Source organism: Tamandua tetradactyla, chromosome 5 (assembly GCF_023851605.1).
Source record: "Tamandua tetradactyla isolate mTamTet1 chromosome 5, mTamTet1.pri, whole genome shotgun sequence".
NCBI classification, from domain to species: domain Eukaryota; kingdom Metazoa; phylum Chordata; class Mammalia; order Pilosa; family Myrmecophagidae; genus Tamandua; species Tamandua tetradactyla.
This window is the reverse complement of record NC_135331.1, coordinates 25,182,757-25,208,463: the sequence shown is the minus strand read 5'-3', so window position 1 is coordinate 25,208,463 and position 25,707 is coordinate 25,182,757. Positions and strand designations below refer to the sequence as shown.

At 44.0% G+C, this 25,707-nt stretch overlaps 1 protein-coding gene across 6 annotated transcripts in view; it reads right to left on the bottom strand.

Moving 5' to 3' along the window:
• Positions 1 to 25,707, bottom strand: part of SPECC1L (sperm antigen with calponin homology and coiled-coil domains 1 like) — a 156,956-nt gene that overhangs the window by 62,804 nt on the left and 68,445 nt on the right. For 5 of the 6 annotated variants that reach the window (XM_077160176.1, XM_077160180.1, XM_077160177.1 and 2 more), the window contains 4 exons: positions 17,272 to 17,345; positions 16,058 to 16,233; positions 11,668 to 11,831; positions 8,355 to 8,446 (listed from right to left, as the gene is read on the bottom strand). In XM_077160176.1, the coding sequence (XP_077016291.1) occupies positions 8,355 to 8,446; positions 11,668 to 11,831; positions 16,058 to 16,233; positions 17,272 to 17,345 (506 nt within the window). Of the gene's footprint in view, positions 1 to 8,354; positions 8,447 to 11,667; positions 11,832 to 16,057; positions 16,234 to 17,271; positions 17,346 to 18,296; positions 19,659 to 25,707 lie in introns of those variants that run through there. The other variant, XM_077160181.1, reaches the window with a different exon arrangement.

Below are 25,707 nucleotides of genomic sequence, written 5' to 3'. Positions count from 1 at the left end.
CACTCACACACACAAGCACACGCAAAATACAGGTACGTAAAGTGATCAATACACTTAAAACAAAAAAACCCAATATCCTTATTTTGCGATATTGCAGATTAACATGCAATTGTAAGAATAGCACCCACTTTCCCAGTTTCCCCCCATGATAACATCCTGTGAAACTTGAGCACAAGAATCACAACCAGATACAGTACTGATGTGGTCAAGAGATCCGCATTCCCTTGCCACCATCCCTTCTGCTGCCCTGGTAGACCCGTGTTTTCAGCCCCATCACCGACTCCGGGCAGTCTATGATATGCTGTGAGGACAGGAACTTTCTTATTTTGTTTAAAGAGAACTCTTAAAATATCACATATCAGTAAACTAGAAACAAAAACACAGTCCAAGCCGAAGCTGGTGTGCCTCTACTGCGAGGTCGGCCTGGTTCCTGCACAGCGCAACCCGGGGTGAGATCTGCTGCTACTGCTGTGCCCACACCAGCCCACTGCCTGGATCTGGCACTATCCAACAGCTCTGTCACTGCCCCCCTCCTTCCAGACCTCACATACGCCCTTCTCCACGTGGCCAGAAGTGTGCCCAGAGACACTGAAAAATCTTCGGTTTTGATGCTTCATCTCCTGCTCCCTCCAGGCAGTTCTCAGATAACCACCACGCTGTGTTCACAGTGACCACACTATGCACCATCTCCACGCATTTTCTCCACCCTCCTTCCTCTAGATAACTTCTACCTGCTCATTTATATTCCCCGTGGAAGTGTGTGAGGTCCAATGTCTCCACATCCTTACCCATACTTGGTACGGTCAGTCTGTTACCCATTCTAGCCACTCTAAAGCACACATGACAGGCGCTCATTGGGGAGTAAACTGCCATTTTTTTCCCTGATGACTGACAGTGTTGGGCACCTTTCCTATGTGCGTGCTGGCCTGCACGAAGTTCATAAATGTCAGAAAGATTCCTCTCCTGATTCCATCTCGGTTTTACAGCTTTTGCATTTTGGTGTTGGATGGAACTTGAGATCATTTTTGTGCAGGCCAAAAGGTGAGGGCTGATGTTAATTCCCCTCTGCGCGGGCACCTCACTGCTGGGATCCTCTGCTGCCGACCACCCCACACACACTATGGAATTCTCGGCCCCTTCACTGAGCATCATGGGCCTGCTTCTGGATTCTCTCTCCATTCCACTGATGCAATGCCCACTGCCAGATCCACACTGTCTTGATGACTCTAACTTCATGGTGAGGGTTGGACTCAAGTAGTGCAGGTCCTTCCAAACTGCCCGTACCCCCCACAAAAAAAAGCAGCTTTGGATATTCAGAATCCTTTGCATTTCCATATGAATTTTAGAATCACCTTATCAATTTCTACAAAATGCCTGCTGGGATTATTATTATTTTTAGTCTATTGCTAAAGTGTTTGATTTGGTACAGATTCAGGACGAGCGTCTGACACATGTATATGCATGTATAACAATATAACATATCACTCCTGCTGGACGTTAATTGTGTTGAATCCATAGATCAATACGAAGGAGACACTGAAATTAGTAGTATTGCATCTTCCAATCCATGAATTTCTCAGCAATATTTTATAGTTTCACTGTATAAATCTTGTGCATATTTTATTAAATTTATTGCTAAGTATTTCCATTTCCAATTACTCCTACTAATATTTACAAATTCAAGTGCCTATTGCATAGTGACCTTGCTAAATACAAGTAGCTTGTCTGAGAATTCCTTGGGATTTCTAAAATAAATGATCATGCCTACAAATAAAAGACAGATTTCCTTTTCCAGTCCAGATGTTTTTGTTTGTTTGCTTGTTTGGCCTTCTTGTGCAGCGCAGGGGCTCCAGCAAAGTTCTGAACTAAAGTGGTAGGAGGGCTGACCCTTCCTGGTCCAGGGCGGACAACAACCAGTGTCTCCGCCAGTATGATACTGATGGCTGCAGATTTTTCATGGATCCTCTTTACTAAAGGGTTGAGAAAATTCCCTTCTACTTCTAGTTTGCTGTTTTTCTTACAAATAGGGTGGAATTTTGTCAAATGCATTTTTTGCTGATCATATGTTTTTTCTCCGTTATTCTGTTTTAACACTGCATTCCTGGAACAAACCACACTTGCTCACGGTGAATTACCATTTTTTTTATATTGCTGGATTCAATTTGTTAATACATTTGTTTAACGTTGTGTCTATATACAGGAGAGATGTTGGTTAACAATTTTCTTTTTTATAATGTTTTTGTCTGGTTTTGGTTTCAGGGTGATGTTGGCTTCATAAAAAGATCTGGGAAGTCTTTCTTCTCTCTTTTCTGAAAGACTTTATATAGGACTGGGATATTTTTCTTCCCTGAACGGATAAGAGAATTCACCAGTAGTTTTTTGTTTTGTTTTTTAAGATAGGGTCAATTCAGAATAAATTTATGAAGTTTATTTATTATGCTAAACTGTTTGATTTGGTAGAGACTTAGGATGAGTGTCTGACATTACGCTTGAGGACATTGTGCTGAGTGAGACTAGCCAGAAACAGAACGACAAACGTTGTATGGTCTCACTGCTATGAACTGATACCAGTGAATAAACTTGGAGAATTTCATTGGTAACAGAGACCATCAGGAGGTAGAAACAGGGTAAAATATTGGGTAATTGGAGCTGAAGGGACACAGATTGTGCAACAGGACTGAATGTAAAAACTCAGAAACGGACAGCACAGTACTACCTAACTATAACACAATTATGCTAAAACACTGAAAAAACAACAACATAGGTTCAATTATTCACATTATATTACTGGATTTTAAAGGCAAAAATACAGTTCTTGTCTGTTTTGAACACCAAGGTCAGACAATCCCCTCCCTCTTTACTATGGTGATACAGGCATTTGCACACATGGAAATAAGAACGCACACACGACGAGTGTCCAGGATGAGTGCGCTGCTGTCTGGCTGGGAGGGACACCCACGCATAGCCCTTCCTGTGCTCTCTGTGTCACCTGTGCCCTTCTGCCCTCTGACCTTCCCCAAGGCCGCTCGACAGGGCCATCAGGACAGAAACAGAGAGGGCAAAGCTCCTGACCACTTCCTGATCTCAGCGATGGGAAAAGTTGAAATTCCCTTTTAACTTTCTATTTTGAAATGATGGATTTAGAAGAAGTTGCAAAAACAGTAGAGAGGTCCCGAATACTCTTCATCCCTCTCCCCCCAGCAGATCCACCTTACATAATTACGGTGCAACCAAAGAACCAGAAGGTAATACTGGCATGACGTTTGTGGGTAGCTGGGTGCCACTTTATGACGTGTAGATTCGTGGCACCACCATCATAACCAAAAGAGGAAAGAGTTTGTGGGAACAATTTTAATTACCACTTTGTTCTCCTGGAAAGACACAGGATTATTAAAATTTTCTGTTTCTTTTCAATTGTTTTGTTAATTTGTGCCTTTTAAGGAATTTGTCCATTTCATTTAAGTTGTTAAACTTGTGAGCAGAGAGTTGCTCACATAATATCCCCTCTGCCTTTAATGTTTATAGGATATGACATTATTTCTATTTTCTCTCCTTTTTTTCTGTATCAGTTTAGTCAGATGGTTAACAAATTCATTTGTCTTTTCCCCCGATTATCAGTTTTCGGTTTCATGGATTCTATTTTTTTTTCTAATTTCTGACCTTTATATTTCCTTCCTCTTACTTCAAGTGTAATTTGGTCTTCTTTTTCTAGTTTCTTAAGTTAAATATTTAGATAATTAATTTTTGACATCTCTTCTTCATAAATAAATCATTTAAAGCCAAACATTTTTCCCTCTAAGCACTGCTTTTGCTGCACCCCACAAATTTTAATATGCTGCGGTTTCATTTTCACTCAGTTCAACATACTTTCTTATTCTGCTATTTAATGGCTTCTGTTGAACCACAGGATATTTAGAACCATGTTTGTTCCTGATTGATCTGGTCACCACTGTGGTCAGAGAACACACGTTTTAGGATTCCGACCCTTTCACTGTGTTGGAGCCATCCTCTGGCCGCTGCAGGCACGAGAAATGTGAGAAATCATGAGCTGTTGTTGTTTCAAGCTACTGTTTTCCTTTTTCCCTATTTAAAAAAAAGTTATTTAAAAAGAATTTTCAATGTAAAAGAAATCAGAAAAATAGAAATGCACAAATATTATCCAACTGTAATTCACATCACTGACCTTTTGGTACACATGTCCTTCCAGTACTTTTTTTTTTAGCTACACGGTCTGGGAATCGAACCCAGTCTCCCGCATGGAAGGCGGGCATTCTACCACTGAGCCACCCGTGCACCTCCAGTACTTTTTATACGTAAACATTCCGTACATTAGGTGACTGCGCATGCTCAATACTTGGATTTTCTCACCCAAATAGAGTATAAATATTTCCCATATCTTTGAATGCCCCTCTAATGGCTGTGCTTTTCCATCGTGTGGTCAGGCTCAATGAAGGCGGCACTCTGTGCCATGTCCGGTCACAAAACAGCACCCACTAAACATCTGTCGACTGAATACATGAGCCGAATTTATCAATACCTTGTTATTAGACACTGAATTCTAAATTTTCATTATTATAAACATTCTTATGTAAAAATCTTTGTGTACAGCTGATGATTTCCCTAAATTCCTAAAAGTGAAATTAATTCTGTCAAAGAATATATACATTCTAAGACATAATTGAGGTGATCCTATAATTTATCACTGAACTGGAAGAGGGGACATAGCCAGGACTGCCTTGGCTACTGGGGTGTTGCAACATTTACAAGATGCCAAACTGTCCCCTTCACGTTACAGCCCTTCATACCCACCAGCAGCTACTTCCCCAGGCCTAGTGTTTGTGACTTCACTTTCCATGCCATGCACATTCTACACTCGATAATACCTACTCTGGCATTCCTATTTCCTCCTTTGGCATAAAACAACAATAAAGAAAAGTTCCTAATACAAAGAAATTTTCCCCTTGGTCCCTTGCTCCTGGTTTCAGGTTCCTTCCCAGATGCCAGCAAACCTCTTCTGCAGAGGGCCAGGTCCTGTGTGTTTAGGCTTTGTGGGTCAGGCAGTTTCTGTGGCAACTACTCAATTCGGATGTCATGGCAGGAAAGCAGCCACAGGACCTTATGAATGAATAGGGGTGGCCACGTTCCAATAAAACTTTTCTTCTTTTTTTCCCAACCCTTTAGAAATGTAAAAACAATTCTTAGCTTCACACGAGAGGGGGCAATAGTTTGCTGACTCGTGACTTAGACAATATTTCACAGACAACTAAAATAAACCTAGGGGGATGGCCCTCAGGTAAGTAGAGAGAAACTGTCGATTTTTCCTTTTTCCCAAACTGCATAATTTTCAATCTATTGTCAAAGACAGACCATAAGCAAAGTTGCACTGTCTATACCTTCAATTATGGGTGCTTTGCAAAATAAGTACAAATGATAAATAAGAGAAAGCAAGTGAATTTAATTGTGCAAACAATTCTGCTGGGCAGTCCACCCAACAAGCACATACATGAGGGGAGCACAGGAAGGAGGCTGGTATCTGGCTGGCCTCAGTTTCCACATGCCGCTTATAAAAGGAGCACCTCACTTCTTGGAGTCTAAGTCCACAGTTTAATGTAGTGTTTGTATACCATGGCCCTTAAACATAAGCCAATGCTTTTAACTGATATCCAGCTGAATACCCAGAGTCTAGTCTAATGCTGAAGGATAAAGTGACTGTCAGGTTTATTAAGTGATGGTGTGTTGGTTTCTCGTGGGTCATGTATAATACAGTTCATGGAAAATTTAAGGGGTTTTTCCAGTGGTAATCTTAATTATATACAAGTTTCCAATTATACACTAACTTTAGAACCTAGCTCTAAGAAAATGTTCATTCTTTAAAAAAAAACCAAAGACCTACTGAGGATTAGCATGTGAACTCAATATCCAATGCTAGTAAGGAAAAAAAGGCAGAGTATTGCAAAGATGCAAATTCAGCAAGTCATGCCACAAGCAGCAGGTCTCAAAGTGGCTTCCAATCAAGTAAGCTAGGATGTTTCTAAGAGGTAATGGGACAATACTGGTATATCATGCTTTTAGGAAGGAGTGCTAAATCCCATTTCTATTTTGAATACCCCCCCACCCCCCCCAGAATGGGAAGACCGAGTCGAGACAAATGTGAAATAACTTGCATCGGGGGCAGTGCCTTGTGCAGGCAGGGGCACGGGGTGAAAACAGTTTTTCGTGCATTTCCCCGCCACTGCCATCTACTATCACAAAGGACAGCGGTGGCTGGAGGCCTCCTGGAACCTGGCCACCAAAGCCCTCAGGGCAGAGCAGGGGTTGCAGGGCTGGGGGTGTCAAGAGTATGAACTTACAGCAAAGAAAAATAGGCGAAAATCTACCCAGATATACTATCCTCAAAACGGACAAAGATCTGTAATTGACCGTCGAGTAGGTCTATCCATTGGGAAAACAGTGAACAGAATACGCGCAGGACTACTTCATCCAACAATTAAAACGGCATGAAGACAGTGTGGAGACTGTGGGACCTCTAAGACGACAGGGGGGAGCCCCTGCTCCTCCCTACTTCTAGGACAGGTTTACTTTCAGGCAAGAAGGTTAGCCATGGTTATTTCTTCCCTGGGGATGAGATGTCCAGTTCCAAAGTCTTCCTGTGTCCTGGATCCTTCCAGGGCGGCGGCAGCGACTGAAGAGAGACAAGACTGATGTGAGGAATGAGGGTGGGGTGGGGGCTGCTCGCTGGGCTGCGAACGACCAGCTGTGGTGGGGGCCGGGGAGGCAATGGACCGGCATGAATTCACATCTAATGCTGAGGGAGTTAGGGATCCACAGCCTGGACACTCAAGTGTTCCCCTCAGGGGAACTGGCCGATGCTGCCAAGACCGCTGCGAAGGTCACACCTCCTTGGGACCCTGGCCATGCTTCAGGATCAATATGATCCAGGATTGGACCACATCAACTACTTCCCTGGGCAAGGCGGTTAGTCTGCTGACTCCTCGGGAAAAGTTTCCAGCACGAGTGTGGTCTGTGATGAGCTCTTCCATCTTCATCTGTGGCGTGTCTTGGTGCTGAAGTGTGTGGTGTGGTTATTTAAGGTGAGACCCACCTAGTAAAGGCCCAAACACCCAGCCCTCGGCCACCAGGGTGGAACCTGCACATGGTTAAGTGGCCACCCTTGTCTTCCCGGTGGCAGATACCCGGTGGTCTCTCTTGTCTTCCCCGGGGTTCCAGATGGAAGTCCTGGTCTGTGGCCAGCGCCTACTGGGCAATCCTGTTAGCACGAGTGGCTCCGCAGGGCCCGAGACCAGACTGGTCTGAATGGACTCTCGGTGTGGCTCTGAGTGGCAGCAGTTCAGGATACCTGCTTCAGCTTGGAGACCCTGGAGTCCATAGGCAGCGGCCAAGCTCTGAGAGGAAAGCCAGGTCAGAAGGAAAGGCGTCTAACAACTGGCCGAGGAGTACTTGCTGTCCCAGGGCCACCGAGCACAGCTTCGCTGGCAAACATCGGGGTCTCTTTAGTCACCTCTTCATGCCCCAGGCACTCTTGCTCTGTTCTCTTGGATCTCGGGTTTGTTCTTTGGTCACATGTTTGTCCAGGCTATGTACTCTGGGTTTCTGGGAAGGCAACTTAAGGCACTGCTGCATGCAGGACCACTGGTCACGGAGACAGCCTTCGATGCCACGGGCTGGCCACCTGCTGACCCGCTCTGGGGGCACTGTGCCCAGGGCTGAGAGTGGAACATCGTTAAGCAAACAAAACCGACACGGCTTCACGATGCTGTACATGGAGGAAGGGTAGGAAAGGGGCAAGCCGCCAGGTTTCACAGGGATTTGCTGTGTGTTCTCCTTAGAGCGGAGTGTCTTAGTGAGGCGTTCACAGCACAGACTCGGAAGCCAGGCTGCCCAGATTCAAATCCCAGCACTACCAGTTCCTGACTGCAGGACCCTCAGCGAGCAGCTCAGCCTTTTTGAGTCTTAGTGTCCACATCTGAGAAATAGGAATAATGAGAGGACCCAGTACCCGACAAGGCTGTTGTGAGAACTAAGTGAGCCAGCATTATGAAGCCTCTGGAGCAGGGCACACAGGCAGTAAGTGTTCCTAATTATTAGCTATTGTTATTATTATAGTGTATGTTATCACACACTCTATTAGAGAAATGAAACACAATTTACACTTAAATAATCTACTTCAACTGAGCCTATTCAGAGTATTTTAGGAAAGAAACCGCAAATCTGCCCCTCCTGAGGTGGCCGCCTGCCCACCTATCGTACGTGCAGGTGACTGTGAAGAGGTGGACACAACCAACAGACTCTGAGCGTCCTCCCAGCCCAGACCCTCCGTGGCCGCAGGGGCTCACCTGCATAGGGGACACCGCTGCTGCGGGGGGGGTCTTCATAGGACTGGGGCTCAGGGGCGTTCGAGGAACTGCAGTTGCAGCAGGGCTTGGAACTACAAAAATAAGAAAAACACAGGTAAACAATAAGTGCATGACAGGGCTGTAGAACTCTCTTAACTCATTTCCTCATCTTTTTTACATTTTTATTGAGGTATCATGACAGTACACCAGTTGTGTAGTCATCACCATGATCATTTTTAGAACATTCGCATCACTCCAGAAAAAGAGATAAAAAAAAAACATACATCCCTCTCACTCACTGACCACGAGTATTTTCATCTGCCCAATTTATTTTACCCCTTATCCCCCTATTATTTATTTTTTATCCCTATTTGTTTTTACTCATCTGTCCATACCCTGGATAAAAGGGGCATCAGACATAAGGTTTTCACAATCACACAGTTACACAGTAAAAGTTGTATCTTTATACAATTGTCTTCAAGAATCAGGGCTACTAGAACACAGTTCAACAATTTCAGGTACTTTTCCCTCCAGCCACTCTAATACACCATAAACTAAAAAGGGATATTTATGTAATGTGTACGAATAACCTCCAGGATAACCTCTTGACTCTGTTTGAAATCTCTCAGCCACTAAGACTCTATTTTGTTTCGTTTCTCTCTTCCCCCTTTTGGTCAACAAGGCTTCCTCAATTCCATGATGCTGGGTCCCAGTTCCTCCCAGGATTTCTGTCCCATGTCGTCAGGAAGATTTACACCCCTGGGAGTCATGTCCCATGTAGTGGGGAAAGCAGTGAGTTCACCAGTCAAGCTGGCTTAGAGAGAGAGGCCACATCTGAGCAACAAAAGAGGTTCTCTGGGGGTGACTCTTAGGCCTAATTATAAGTAGGCTCAGCTTCTCCTCTGCAGGAATGAGTTTCATAGGGGCAAACCCCAAGATCGAGGGCTCAGCCTATTGAACTGGTTTTCCCCTGGCTTGTGAGACATAACTGATCTCCTCTCAGTGATTCCCCAGACTAACAAGGCTCCTGGCCCCTGTAGACTGCCCTGAGGGTCGGCACCTGTGGAGCAATCAGTTGTGTCTACTTCCAACTCCGGGCAGGCCAATCATTTCTGTTCCTCATGAAAGTGTGTGGCTAAAGTATTATTGAAATTCAAGAACAAAAAGAGGAGCATCTCTGAAACTGCATTAGGGCAGAAGTCTGACGTGAGAGGCTGTCCAGCAGCTGTGTGGAAAGCGAAGGAAGGGTGAAGCCCCCAGTCCATCTCGCCTCAACTCCGCTACAGGGCTGGTTTATGGGCTCCCCACACGGAGGTTTTCTGACTTGAACCTCACGCATAGACGTGCGGTTATCAGCTTGCATGGCAGTCTCCCTTACTGTCAAAGTGTTCAAGAGTGGGACACATCATCTATTCACTTCTTTACACTTTGTACTCAGCACAGATTCTGACACAGCATGCTTACAACGAAGCTGCCCTAAATTCAAAGCAGGATGCAAAAATGAAATTGGTCACTCCTGACTCCCCCGCCACCAGACCCTGGCCCTGGCAACCAGCAGGCTGCTTTCTGTCTCTATGGATTTGCCCATGTAAGGGATCTGCAGGGTCTGCACCTGAAATCAGCAACTCAGCAATTCTAAACGTGAAAAGGTCTTTCTAGCTCGAGTGCAGTCAGACAGCATGTGACCCTCTGTAGAATGTTTTCACATAGCGTTTTTGAGATTCATCCATGTTTTAGTATATAGAGTACTTCACTCCTTTTTATAGCTGTGTAATACTCCGTTGTACACAATGGTCATATTGTTTATCCATTCAGCCGCTGACGGACACTGGGGTTGCTAAGACATTTTGGCTACTGTGAACAGTGCTGCATGAACATTTGTATACAAGCATTTGCTTGAATACTTACCAATTCTTTTGAGAATGTAACCTAGGAAAGGAACTGCTAGGTTATTTCAATGTCTTTTATTATAAAATAATACACTTCCATTTTTAAATATCAGTATAGAACTGTGTGTGTGTATATCTATAATTCTCCTTTCATCTTACTCCATTACATTCCCCTAATGTGAAGTAGGTACATATTTTAACAACAGTTCAGATCATATCTTTTCTGCAATTTCAATGCAAATACATGCAGATATGTAGGTATTTTTGAAAATAAAATGAGATCACACTATACACACATACACAGGTCCGCAACTGGCTATAAAGGATTTTATATTTCAGCACTGAGCTCTACCTCATTCTTACTAAAAAATGCATAGTGTTCTGTTGTACTGATACATAACTGATCTAATCCCTTTAATGGACATTTAGTCAATTTTCAGGTTTTCCATTTTCTCAAACAATACTATACTGACAATCTTGTGCATCTACCTTCACACACTTATGCTAGTACTCTCCAAGAGAACCCTGAGGTCCATGAACATGGCATCTTAAACTGGAAGATACTGCCTAACTGCCCGCCAACACGTCTGCAGTGACACACATTCCTACCAACAGTGTAAATGCACAGACATGCAACTTCTGACTTCCGTTTTTATGTCAAGGAAAACTGACGTGGGTATAATCACAGAATACAGATTCTAGAAAACTCTCCCTTCAGTAGAGTGAATTGAGAAGAAAAGCTGTGTGAAGTTTAAAGGACTAATGGAAAGATTTAAGCTTCAGGACAAATTAGAATTAATTGTTTTAAAACAACAATGATATCTCTTTGCCTTGTGCAGAGCTAAGGAGATCAGAGAATGAGGGAGGGAGCCAGTGGTTTCAATGTGGGGAGGGGTCCCTGTTCAGGGAGGAGCAGGGACCACAGCCTGACATGCGTTGTGCCAGAGGAGGCCTGGGCCAGTTGAGAAGGCACAGCCCAGGCAGGCTCCGCAGGCTGGAAAGGGATCTGCAGGGTCTGCACCTGAAATCAGCAACTCAGCAATTCTAAACAAGAAAAGGTCTTTCTAGCTCGAGAAGTGGGGAGACAAATCAAGGTTTCTGAGAACTATTAGCTGGCACTGGCTGGGACTGGAGACTGTGTCACTAGAGGTGGGAGAGGTGGACGGTCAAGATGCATATTTTTTGAGACAGTGGAGAATGAGAGTCAAGTAGGCTCTTGGACAGGTGGAGACGAGGCCGTCTGGGGAGGGACCAGCCACCTTTGAGGGGGACCGAGTGAGGTACCGTGTGAGATCCAGCTCGCAGAAGCTGCACAGACCCCAAATCTATCACAGTCCACCTGTTTCCAGACTGGCTCACCCACGCTGGGTGGGCTGTGCAGCAGAGGGTGAGCAGGCGAGGGCAGGGTGGTGGCGGCGCCCTACCTTGGGAGGCACTGTCGAAGGACTTGATGAGCGTCTTCACGGTGGGGGTGGGCTCCGAGGCTGTGGAGGAGCGCCGGCTCAGCCCCATGCCCTGCCGCAGCGCCGCCAGGTCTCTCTCCACGGCATTCATGTAGTTGTACACCCGGCCGCGCTCCTCCTCCTGCCTGAAAGCCACATTGCATGGGGCACTGTCACCTCCAGAATGAAAACCCGCACTTCCCCTCCCAATGGGAAATATGAGGAAGGATCAGTTCAACCACAACAACAGCATCAAACAGCAACAACAAACAGTATCGTCTAATACTCTCATATGCTTGGTAAATTCCAGGAAATGGCATCGAAATGTTCCTATCAGGTGCCCTAAGTAGGTCAAATAACTGTCAAATTCCATTTTCCTTGGAGTAAGTGTAAGGTGAGGATGTGTGTGACCCGTCCATGGCGTGGCTAAGGCACCTGGTGCAGAGGCTCTGGGTTCTGGGTTCTGGAAGGCCAGCCTTTCTCAGTGGTCCCTGCACCCACAGCACCCGCCACCCACTATGCTGGAGCTTCCCAGAGGACGCACGTGCTCAGGAAAAACACAGCAAAGAAACCTCAACCTGCACTCTCACAAAACAAAGCAAAACACCAAAAACGCTGCTGTTGTCTCCAAACGGAATTAAAAAAAAATGAAAATGGCTAGATCCTAGGAGAACACAATTCCCCTGGCCACTCCAGAATGATGGCCTGGGAGTCATCCAGCCAATCGGTTCCGTTTCATTTCCAGCCACCTCTAATTCACTCAACTTACTAAGCACAAAAGTTTTCATTTGGAATGAGGTGACGATTACAGTTTATACATGTCACAGAGCTATCAAGCAAACTTACGGGTGGGCAAAACCTAAGCCATTGCTCAGGAAAATTCATCTCTGTGCCCACCGGCTCTGCCAGCAAAGCTCTTTGTGTAACAGCCTTACACTCACGTAGCTGTCATGATTAGATGGAATCAACAAGGATTATCAAATTTTTTGATCTTGAGGCCCTTTTCCACTCAAAAAATTTCTAAAGACCCCAAAGAGCTTTTGTTTATTTGGGTTATAGCAACCAATACCTACTATATTAGAAATTAAAATTAGGAAATACTTAAAATATGTAATTCATTTAAAAATAAAAATAAATCTCAGGACTGATTAACACAGATAACATATTTTTATGATAGTGACTATATTTTCCAAAACCAAGAAAATTTAGTAAGACTAGCAGTATTTTACATTTTTACAAACCTCTTTAAGGTCTGGCTTAATAGAAGACAGCTAGGTTTTTATTTCTTCTGCATTTAATACTGCAAAATGAAAAAAAGAAAATCAGGCCTTGCACTGCTATGTGGGTAGAAAAGGGAAGAGTTTTTGTTTGTTTTTTGGCACGGGCAGGTTCTGGACATCGAACCCGGGTCTCCAGCATGGCAGGTGAGAATTCTGCCACTGAGCCACCATGGCCTGGTCCGGGAAGGGTATTTTAATAGCCTTTTCAGATAACTGTGACCGCTCTTCTTTGACACCACATCAAAACTCGACAAGTGGTGGTTGCTGAAAGGCTGACTGCATTGCAATGTGAAACCTTATCAACTAACTTCTCCTCCATCCACTAAAACCCACGGGGCTACTCTGTACTCTGAAGGGATCTCCACCCATGCATACATGACTTTGTAACATGATGCAATGGTCACGAGGATAACACTGGCTCACCAAGTTATATGGATTTTCCAAACATTGACACCTGTCATTACCCAGTATGTTTTTTAAAATCACATTTGTTAATATCACCACTGATCTCATCAGAAAATGCTTTAAAAATCTAGGAAGCTTACAACAGCAGAAACACTTTTTTGAAAATCCTAACACTGACGTGAAAGCCCACATTCTATCACCATTAACACATACTAGCAGTTGTGTCTCCTGAAGTGACAGGCTCTCTTGCTCATTTGCGAGAACCATGTGCCAAATGCCAAAGTCTGAAAAACCGTATTTTGTCAGTCATTCTCTCAGAGATAATGAGAGAATTATTTTCTCATTTTAATGAGAAATTAATTAAATAATTAATTTCTCATTTTAATGTTCCATTAAAAAAGGGAAAACTCACAACTGGAACGATGTCACTAGTGCTCTCCTCGAAAAGGCAGCCTCTTACTTCAGAGTTGCTTTCTGTGTACGCCCCACTTTGCACACAGAATAGTAAAAGGAGTGTACTCAGAGACTGAGATTTAGCAGTTACGACTTACTGCTTTGCCAAAGTTCTCTGAGTGAAACTTGTATTTTTTTAAACTACTACTGGTGATGGATAAAATGACTGTGTGTAGGATGTGGTTCCATCAACCATTTATACTTTCTTTTCACTATCAGTGTGATGGTCAATGCAGTGAAAATGTCAAACAATGTGCCTAGTGCTTTCATTAGAAAAAGAGTCTGTCCTCAAAGACCCCCTGGAGGGGCCGGGGGACCCGGGGATGTGCACACCAGGCTCTGAGAAGCAGCTACTCCTCCCTTTACACCTGCTCAAGGACAGACGGCCTCTCGGGATCCAGGGCAGTGACTGTTTAAGAGGAGAGTGCCAGCAGAGTAATACAGGCCTCCAATGCACTCAGCAAACTTTCTATACATCTGGTCTCTTACTGCTTCCTTTATAAAACTTTCCTTAAACTCTGAATTCCCTTCTATCTCAGCAGACAACTTATCTTTCTAAATGAAAATAAACAAATAAATAAGTGGGGTTCCTTAAATAAATTCATTTCTTTGCATGTAGCTTACCCTTCTTCCTCCAAATGCACAGGAAGACTATTCCTTTCCCTTCAAAGCAAATCATTCAATTTCCTTCTATTCTTCATCTTTAGGAACTCATCAATTAAGACTTTCTTTAACCTTTGCTTCTATACTGGCTTTTTCAACAGAGGAAGATACTGAAGTAGTACACACCTTCAACAAAGACACTCACAACCTCTCTTTCTTGTATATTCATTTATCTACCTTTATATCCCAAGCATCTTACAGTAGTAGTCTGCATTTAGTGTCCCCTTTTCCTCTCTTCTCAAACACCTTTTCATCACCTGTCCCTCTCTTCCCCTAGCATCCCCCTGAACTCGACTTTGCCAAATGAAAACTGACAGCTTGGAGACTGAAAACAAGGAACACACATAGTTCCTTGCTCTAAATGTATTTCCCAGACTTCTTGGTGCAGCATGTGTTCAAATGTAAGTCTTAGCTTGAGAACCACGAAAAACTTCTCTTATTTCCTCGGCTAAATTAACTCTCAAGTGGTTTCCCCAAATATCCTATCTGATATTTGTGTCATTGTACTGTGTCTTCTTCAAATCTGTAGCCATCTGCTGGAACCTCCAACAATGGCTGGCACATAGTAAGAGTTAATTAAATACTGTTTAAATAAACGAACGTCCTACTGAGAAAAAAAAAAAAAAAAAGAGGAGCATGCCAGGGTCACTCTACAATGGTGCATTTCCAATACACTATTCATTTGACACACACAAAAAAGCCAATCAATGCAAGTTGAAAAATAATAATCTTTGGCTTCATTCCTTGTTCTGCTTAAGGAAACCAAAGATAGCTTACCAATACTTTTCTCTGGGCCATAACTAGAGTTAGGTAATGGTAAAGAAAAGAGAGCTTTTAAAGATTTATGTTAAATATTTTTCTAAATTTTTTTCTCTATGTCTACTTAAGAATTACTCAAAGTTGTGAATAATCAAATTCTCAATAACAATGTCACACTCAGAAACTACTACCCCTCCCGGGTGGAGTCTGCAAACACATGCAGACGTCATCGCGTCTTGTCTTTTTTATGGGCTTTAAGGATACATGTATACTAGGTGGGAAAAACACTACTCCAGAGATTCACAGGGCTGTACATGTAGAACAAGCGAGGACGTCTTCTGAACCCTCTGCTGGGGACTCTGACAGCCGAGCGCCCCTGACAGGCCTCACCACTTCTCAGGTTTCACCTTGGTGCTAACCTCTGCAGCAGGGAGGACTGCCTCCACTTAGAGCTGAGAAGCCTGAAGTCTGGGGTGAGGCCTGCCCACGACCACCCTGGTGGAGGCCTGGACCAAACCTGCCTGCCCCCAGACCCAACGCCCCCAGCCCCGAGGTCTGTGGGCTCGGAGTACGAGAAGCTGGCGTACCTCTGCCAGGACTGCTCTGAGTAGACGGTCAAAACCACTAACAACCACTCTGAAAGAGCCACGCTAACTCGCTTTTTTACAAGTATCATACACGAGGCCAGAAAAGTGGAGCAACTTCCACTAGACCCAAGCCTCAGCAATGCCCAGGCTGAATCCCAAGTCCTCTTCACAATGCCACGCCACAGAATTGGGATTTACATGCACAACTGGGTGCTCAGAACATACTTGCGTGACTTTATTTCCTCCAACTCTTTTGTGAGTTTCTCATTTTTCTCTTGAGCTTCGTGTAAACGGCGCTTCAAATCGCCAATCTCCTCTTGGGCTTCAGATTTAATGTCATTTGCAATGACGACTGCAGTCTGGAGGTCAGCCTGAAACTGCCGCCATTCCGCAGATTCTTCCTACAATTAAAAAAAAATTTCTGAATGAAAGCAATGAAGATTTATTTGAGAGATGTGATACTCCCCAAATGATGGTTTTTCTAAATCCCAGAAAACCACTATCACCTATTTCTAACAGGTGATTCAACAATATGCATGACCTTGTTCTTTAGGAAGAAAAGGGTCCCCAGCCCACGTGCCCATGAAGGCCCAGCACTGAGGGTGATCAACAAGCATTAATGACGACAACATCTTGCCTTCTTTCCTCATGCCAGTCTCAAAGCACATCTCATGAAAATAAACCCACCATCCACAGTGAACTTTACCTGTGAAAACCTTGAGAAATTATATGCATGTGGACCATGCTGAAAGATTTTACAGTGGAAAACTATAAATATCCTGACATCAAAACCCAGCAGAAGAAAACACAAAATCAAAAGGAAAGGAAAAGGAAGAGGAAGCAAGAAGAAAAACACCAGACTTAATACAGATGGGCAAAAGCATACAAAGAGAGGAGGTGAGGAGACTTTGGGCCACTGCTTCCCACAGCTGGGGAGGATGTGGCAGTGGCACGGTGGGGACACCTCCCCTGGCCTCACTGGCCACCAGACCTCATGACGGGTCATGCTCATGCCTGTCCCCATCTCGGAGCAATTTTCTGACAGGTGAAGGCAGGCTGAGCAACCAGGCATGACCCAACCCACAAGATCAGCTTTTCCCCTCCTTCGTACACCAGCAGAATTGCTGACAGTGAGCTGGAGAAAGAAAAATCCTTCACAGAAGACCGAAAACTCTTGTGAAGACAGCTTAGTCTGGTGTACTTCATAAGCAAGAGTTAATAAACTTTCTTTCCCAAATTCAACGCATGTTTCCTGAATCCCTCTTCATAAAGTGCATTCTTCTCCCCAGAATCTAGCATAGGTCCAGTTTGAAATAATGGTGTTTGCTTTCTGCTCGAAGCCATGTTACAGCTAAACCTAAAGCCACAGTCAGTGGCTAATCTGCAATTTTCAGAAAATCGACTTTTCTAATGAGACAATCCACGAGCACTTAACCTACCCGAAGCCTCCGATGCAGTGTCTTAATTTCTCTTTCCATGTCATGCTTTTGGTCCTGGAGTTTTTTAACCGTATCTGAAAAAAACCACAAAAGTTAAAGTGTTTGAAAAGTTCTGTTCAAAAAGAATAATATAAAGGGAGGAGGCACTTAAATATGACATTAAGGAAAAAAAAAGCCCACAAAATACTTATCCTGGCCAAAGTTCTTCTTTTAGTTTTTAATACAAAAACTTGAAAAGAAAAAAAGAATGGTCAAGCCTAGTCATTATATTAGTATTACTTCCTAAGGAAAATTCTGAGTTTAAATCACAATTGCTTCCCTCCCTCAGTATCTTGATTCTGAAACACACATGTGCTTGGTGCATAACCAAGCAAATAAGAACTGCTATTGACATGTGAACTTTCATCACAAGGGTTATGAATCTAAGGTAGTTATGCAAGCATAACCTACTTTACCCCCAGAATAGGTTTGAGCAAAGTGGTCAATGAGGAAAACTTTTAAAAATGTAATTAAACTTTTTCTAATACTCTGGGGAGCTGTTATTTAAATTAATTTTCCCGAAATTCTTTTTACAAAATGTAAAAATATACTCATACTGTAAATCAACAACTCTGCAGATCATTCTTGCATAACGAGTTTTCTTAGAACAGTCTCATTCACCTGCCAGGATTTAACAGGCGCCAACAGCGTGCGAAGAGCCACTCTGGATGTAACAGTGACACAACGAGAGAGACGCTGCGAGGCAGTCCCCAGGGGCCCGACATGTGCGGGAGCTATATCCACTGGGACGCTGTGGGTCCCCGAAGGGGCTTGTCCTGGGGACAGCCACCCGCTCCCACCACTCTGAGACCACCACCTTTTGTTGGGTTAAGCACGAGAAAAGGCACTGCCAGCGGGTGGCACGTGCTCTACCTGCCCCGCCAGGAGGTCTCGGTCCCACCCCTCTGGGCTCCGAAGCCGGGAGTGCAGCTTCAGGACCAGTTGCCAAGGCGACTCCATTTCCTCACCCACCCATCACCACCTACAGATGGAAGGCGCAGAGGCAGGAGCCACATGGCGTCTTCAGGGCCCACTGCCTGGCACACGGCGGGCCTTCAAATGGAGCAAAGTTAAGCAGGATCAATGAACACGTCAGCCTAACGCTGACAGCAACAAAGGGCAGTTCTAAATCTCTCCCTAGGTGTTCTGTCTTCAAAGATGAGCATTCCGTGACTGTCCATGGACACTGGCGTCTCTGAGAGCAGTGCACCCCCACCCTCAGCCTGCGTGCAGGAGTCCGGGTGCGGTGGCATCTGCCCACGTGGGTACCTGGAATCAAAACCAAGCCTCCCCCAGAGACCAAAAAGCATCAGCCTGTGATCCAACCATCCGTCTGGCCTGGTTGAGGGCACATCAGATGCCAGGGCGAGGGATGCAGCCTCTGATCTGTGGGTCCGGAGGCAAAGGTGGCTCTGGAGCCGGCACGGGGATCAGCTCTTTGGGACCCCACCTACAGATGGGTCCAGGGTCTCGGTGGGGTCTGGATTTTCAGGGGGACATATGAAGCCACATGGCCATCTTGGATCATCAAATCCACATTTCTTTTATTTCTTTTGCTCTCATCCTTCTCCCTGTAACAACCCCTACACTAATGGCCAGAGAATACATGTACTCACCACCCCTAAAGGCATATTTTCCCTACCAGCCCTAAATATTTATTATCGTCCTGTCTTACTACTCCTTATAAAAGAGGGAAGCTGGTGGCCAGGAGACCTATTTAGAGAGAAGGAAGCTCATGAAAAGTGCCTCCAGGGAACTTGACTTAAACTTTACAAATCACATTTTTGTTTTTACTTTGACTAGAAGTACGAACAAGGACAGGCATTGGTCCCTGGCGAGGAGTCAGTATTTAGTTCTTGCTTTGAAGAGCAGCTTAGCAGCCTGCCATCCAGCTCAATCAGAGGTCACACAGAGGCAGCGGGACTCAACCCGAGCCTGTAAAGCTGCTTCCTTCCTCCAGGAAGTTCTTCTAGAAGGACACTGCCGCCTACTGTCCACAGCTCAAAAGCAGCGTTACTTTCTGTTAGAGGACAGAAAGACGACTATGATCTTATACGGTTTTTACAAAAATTATAACTCAGTTGTTTAAGTGTTACTTTTATTCTAGAAATCATTTGAATGAGCCCCCGTGCTCAGCTGGCAACGGGTGCATCACCTTTTCAGTGCCACGCGGCCCTACCATCCACGGGCGAATCAAGATTAAGCTGCCGGGCTCAGCTCCGGCCCCAGCTCTGCACGCGCCAGCCCTGACCTGCTGCTGCTGCCTTGGATGTGCTCTACCTGTGACCCCTGCAGGCCCCGAAGGAAAGTCCACAGGCCACCCTTCCTGCCCCCCGAATCCCTAGGGAACCCTCAGTGCTGGGCCCGGCGCTGAGTCAGTTCTGCATCTCATTAAGCACTTCCCACCAAACAGCCAGGTGCACGTTTGAGGAAGGAAAAGGGTACCAGTGTGTTAATGTGCCAGGCTGGGGTGCTGGGGGGGGGGGGAGGGGGGCACAGAGGGGTGGGCAGGGCCATCAGCGGCCAGCTCACAGTGCTGACCCCACACCAGAATGCCTGGTGTGGGAAGAGGGCACCAGTCAATTTCAAATGAACCCACTGCTACATTCAATTTTAATTTTAGTCCCGAAAAGAGTGGATATAACTTTTTTCCTGGAAGTAATGTATGCTTCCAAAAAGAGTTTGGAAAAGGGAAAAGGAAAAAAATTAAATTACCTACTGCATGTGTTTGGCATATATCCAAACTTCCTACATGGGTGGGTACGTGTGTTTTTTAAAGAAAGATGAGGTTCTATTATTTATACTTTTGCATAAGCCTCTTCACTTAGCAGTGGATTAAGGGACCTTTCCTTTACCTGTAAATACAGAGCTGTATAACCCTCTCCATTGCAATAGTCTATCATCTGGATGTATCATGATCTTAGCAACCTCCAACTAATGCATAATTAGAATGTTTCTCATCTTTTTTATATGAATGCAATGAATTTATTTGCACAGTTGTTCAGATCTTACTTGAAGATATATTCCTAGAAGTGGAAGAAGTCATTTGAACAATCCATTCGAACAGCCTCGCTCAAGTATGCAAAAAAAAATTTTTTGAGAAGTCACCAAGGTAGCAAATGTATTTATTGTACAGAATATATGGAAATCAGTATTTTTGAAGAAACACCATTGTACCTGGCTACCCTTTCACTGTGATGTTGCATTTACAACTTTAATTGGACTTTCATTAAAAAGTAGCACACACTCATTGTTACAAATTCCAACAGTGAAGTCCAAAAAGAACTAAAAGCATCTCCCCTTCTCCAGTTACCCCCCTCTTCCCTCCTGAATGCTACTTCCCAGGTGTAACTAAGGAGCAGACAGAAATGTTCTTTTGGAGTCTTCCTAGACAGCACACACACACGGAGCTCACACTCTCCTGCCCCACGGCCTGCTTGCTTCACTGTGGGACGTCTCTTCACTCCGAAGGGCAGCAACCTGCCTCCTTTGCCTTCACCTGAGCATCGACACTGTGCACGGAGCTTACTACCTGGGTCTTAACAACTGCCAAGTTTCTGGGGTCGTAAGCAATGCTGCATGAGCTCCCAGATCTATGCAGATTCGTGAGCTGGCTAGAGGGCTGCTGAAGGGCAGACTTCTGGAAGAGGGACTGCTACATCAGTGTGTACTTGACAAATTATCAATACTGCCAAAACCATCTGGGAAGAGGCTGCAGCACTCTCCACATGCCTCCAACACAAGACAGTGGGCCCCCTTCCCTCCCTCTCTTGCACCATTAGCCATCTTTTTAAGTTTTGCATATCTGCTAAGTGAAAGCTGGTGTCTTGTTTGGTTTTGCGTGTCTTTGCTTTTTAGTGACCTGGAGGATCTTTCTGTGTTGTCAAAAGAAATGAGACAAAGTTGAGTTTCCATGGCTATGAGGTTTCATATGGAGTTAAGCTGTGCCATGGTGGAGGTGACTCATGCAAATCTTAGCCACAAACTGCCACAGTATGCAAAACCTTAAGCACTAATGTTTCTGAAAACTGGAAGGACGTCCAGGCACCATAAGCAAACCACAAGATAAAGAACTCAGCTACCTGTCTGATCTGAAAGACAACAGGAGGACTCCAACTCTACAAAACCACAAACAACCCATGCAACCTCTTCCTTTAAAAACCCTTCCTAGAAATGCCAGGGCAGGGCACATTTGGGCTGCTACCCAAATCAGTGCTCCCTGAACTGCAATTCTAAGGCCCAGATAAATGCCTTCGTTGCCTGGCAGTTTAGTTTATCTAGGTTGTCAGTGTCTTTTTCTTCTTATCCTTTATTTGCTGATGGACTGTCCTTGTCTTATGGGTTTGTAGAATCTCTTGACATATTTTGAAAGACTCCCCACCCCCTCAAACAACAGTACTCTCTCCTCCTCTCTTTCCTTCTGCTACCTAATGACTGGCCTTCAGGCAAAGAGTGAGACTCTCACCACACCCGTCCTTTCTTCCAAGCTGCCACCGCCCCTCCAGGCTCAGCCTGGTTTTGCTCACTCACAAGTGGCTTCAGGTAGTTGTTTTATATATTTTGTCCAGAGTTTATACCAGATTCTGAGGAGGGCCAGGCTAGCTCCTCTGCCATTATTCAAAGCAGAACTTTTCTGTTTGATATTTAAAAGAGTGATCCTATTAAAATCCTAGGTAATTATAACCAAAAGGGACCCAAAAGTCAAGACACGGGAAGTTGAGCTGATGTGGCACTTACCCAGCTAATCAAAGGGCTAGGGGCTGAAAACCCAACCACGAGAGCTTTATCACCAATCTGTTTCTTTTCTATAGGCAGAATAGCAGTACTGGAAACAACTTTTCAAAGCTGGATTTACCATGTTCAAGAGCAAGTACCATTCTCTCTTTCCTCCTTTTTCCTTATCCCACAAACCTACATATTTCATGAAATTCCCCTACCATTTTTTCAGATATTAAGGAAAAGCTAGCATTTGCCAGCACAGGCAGGTAGTCTTTTACCCAGGAAAACTAATTTAAAGATACCACAAACTGCATCTTTTAGACTCAAAAATGAAGAAATGAGAAACAAATCAGATGTCCATCAACTGATGAATGGATAAATAAAATATGGTGTGACTGTCCCATGAAATATTATTTAGCCATAAAAAGGAACGAAGTTCTGATAAATGTGACAACATGGATGAATTTTGAAAATATTACACGAATTTAAAGAAGCCAGTCACAAAAGCCCACATATTGAATGGTTCTGTAACTGAGAAGTTAGGATTTAACAAATGATTATGATTACTAAATTATTATACAGGTATTTCTTTTTGCTTTCTAGTACATTAGAATACCCAGAGGGAAATTCCTGAGATCCCTGAACTGTAATCCAGCTGCCCTGATCTCTAACTATATGGCCTTTATCTCATGACTATAAAACCTCGTGACAGGCCCCACTTGTACCCCCTTATCCTGTTTTTCAACTTTGGAGTCTGGTGATCACTAAAGATGGCCCCTGATGTTTACCTGTGAAGGGACGTGAGTCGGCCCAGAATGAACCCACCCCGTTCTAAGCTATCTTGCCAGAGGAACTGATCTAGCCAACACTGGCCTGCCTGACACACGCAGCAGCTTAGACTTTAACCTACAGGCCAAAGTTATGCCCACCATACGGAGGCCACCATTCCCCGACATACTGTCTGTGACTATGCATGTGATCAGCCTGCGCATACGCAGTAATCAGATCCCCTCTGATGACATCATTGGGCCACTCTGCTCATCACCCTAAACCCCGCCCATCTTTTTAATACCACAGAACTATCACAATCACTGCAGTTCAGAAGACAGATTTTAAGGAGGCTATCTGGTCTCCTACTTTGCAATTAGTAATAAATTCTTACTTTGAAACCCAGAATCTCACGAATGGGTTGGGTGAGCACACTAGACAGAGAACCCACCACCTTTGTTGGTATCAATTCTATTTACACGAATTGTCCATTTATATGAACAGGCAAAACCACAAAGCCAAAGATGAGTGTTTGCCTAGGGCTGGGGATGTGGGGGGAAGAAAGGAGTAACTGCTAGTGGGTACAGGGTTTCTCTGGGGGATGACAAAAAAGTTCTAAAATTGATTGTGGGGATGGTTGTAGCATACACTAAAAACCACTGAACTGTACATTTTAAGTAGTAGTGTGAATTAAAAGGCATTTGAATCATCTCAGTAAAGCTGTTACTAAAAAATGAAGAAATATCTTACAAGTGTATATATGGGGGCAATGAGTTACACCACTGTTAAATCACAAGGGCACTAAGAGCACAAAATGTTTATCATTTGTCCTACAGCAAGCACATTTATTTATGTTAAGCATGCTTCTCTCTTTCAAGGAAAACGAACTGGATTGAATCTCAGCTCTACTTCTAAGCAGACATATGGACTTGGACAAGTGTAATCCTCTGTCCTAGAGAAAACACCCACTTTCAGTAAGAACATGTAGTATGTAAAGCAGGTGGCCCAACGCTGGCATAAAATGGGATCTCACGTTTATGTTCCTCCTGTTTTCAATTTATTCAACATGCTATTAATAAGAACGACATAAATTAACATCTTAGATCATATGCTCTCATTCTGGGCAGTGTCACCTTCAAAAAGACACTGAGATTTCATGGAGAAAGGGAAAAGTTAGGGAGAATATGTCCAAAAAGAGTCCTTAGGGGGGAATAATGAGAAAAGGTTGAAAAACACCGAAACAATTAAAAAGCTTCACCACCTGACAGCACCCAGGACCCAGGTTCCAGGAGAGCTCAGGGCCTAGGGGAAAATAAAAAAAGCTGGTTTAATAGCCTTGATGGTTTCTAGGGTGTGTTTCATAATGGAATTTTCTTCTTGAACTAGAATTTGGTTTGCTTGTAGGATCTGTTACATACACAATTTGTCTTTACTGATACTGGCCTTTTATTGGCATTTTCTGAGTACAAACTTTCATCACTAACTCTGAGGGAGAGTTTGTTCTTAAAGACAATGGGAAAAAAATCAGATTAGGCCTTGATTTTAAATATAACTTTTTGGAAATCAATATAAGCATGACATATTAATTTCAATTTGATAAACACCAACTCATTGAAAAAATACCCCACAGAAAAAAATGTTTAAACTCGATTTCTCAATGAACATATTCCTTGCCACCAATTTATCATCTGTTGCAAATGCTAGAATTTTCGAGAGAAAAAAATTAAATTCTGTCAGACCACAGAGACATAAACTAAACGTAATGCATGAAACTTGCATGGATTTTGATTCCTGTAAAAAATACATAAAAGACAATTTGGGGATTGTTGGGAAAATCTGAATATGAGACATTAGATGATACTAGAGAATTATGACTAAATTCACTAGATGTGTTCAGAGAAAGAACCATGGCTATGAGGAGAATGCTCTTTTTTGGAAGCTGCATGCTGAATTACTATCCTGGAGCCTACAACTTACGGCCAACTGCTCAACTCACACACATAAATGTAAGAAAGGCAAATATTGCAAAATATCAGTAATCATCAGATCTTCAAGCAGTGGGGGATAGCTATATTAGTCTTCCAATATTTCTGTGTCTTTTCCAATATTTCTGTGTCTCTGAAGTTTTCATTTTAAAAGCTGGAGAGAGAAGCTCCATGGCTAAAAAGAACTTACTCAGGACTTTAGGTCATTTTCTGGCTAAAAACCCACCTAATGTTATGCAAGTTATATTCTGGCAATGAGCTGTTCGATTTTGTCCCTGGAATCACTTTTTACAGCCATCGCCCCAACCACAAGGTGTCGCTCTTCCCACATTCAAAACAAGACTCAGGAGAGGCAGGTGGCAGGCTGCGGCGCCTGGCTGAGCCCACCTGACCGACCGGGGATCCAGAGACAGCCCAGTGGGTTGTAAGGCCACCTAAACAGAAAGCTGAAAAAATGGCAACAACTGAAAGTGCATTACCCTTAGTGCAGCGTCCTCAGCTGTGGAGGGTGCCAACGCCCTCATTCCTGAGGGTCCTCTGCAGGAACACTTAGGAAGGCCTGGACCTACATGCTGAGTACTGCACAAAGCTCCACCTGGGGTACACTTACAGTCCATAAAGCCTTTATTTCTTGTTCTCTTTACTGGATTTTGTTCCCATTTATTCCTTACATTGAAAAAGCACAAAATCCAAAAGGATAAATCAGAAACATTGACAAACCAATGGGAATGTTTTAAACTGCTTCTCTTTAATCACTTTTGTATCCAGCTGCCTTTGATGTGCGGACCCTATTATTTTACAGTGTTTCAGTATCCCTCACGGTTGGGAAAGAACGCCACGATGGTCTGAGCTCTTGGCAAGATGCTTCAGCCGTGCGGTGACTGCAGACACTTGGCACACTGCCAGCACAGGCTCTCCCACCACA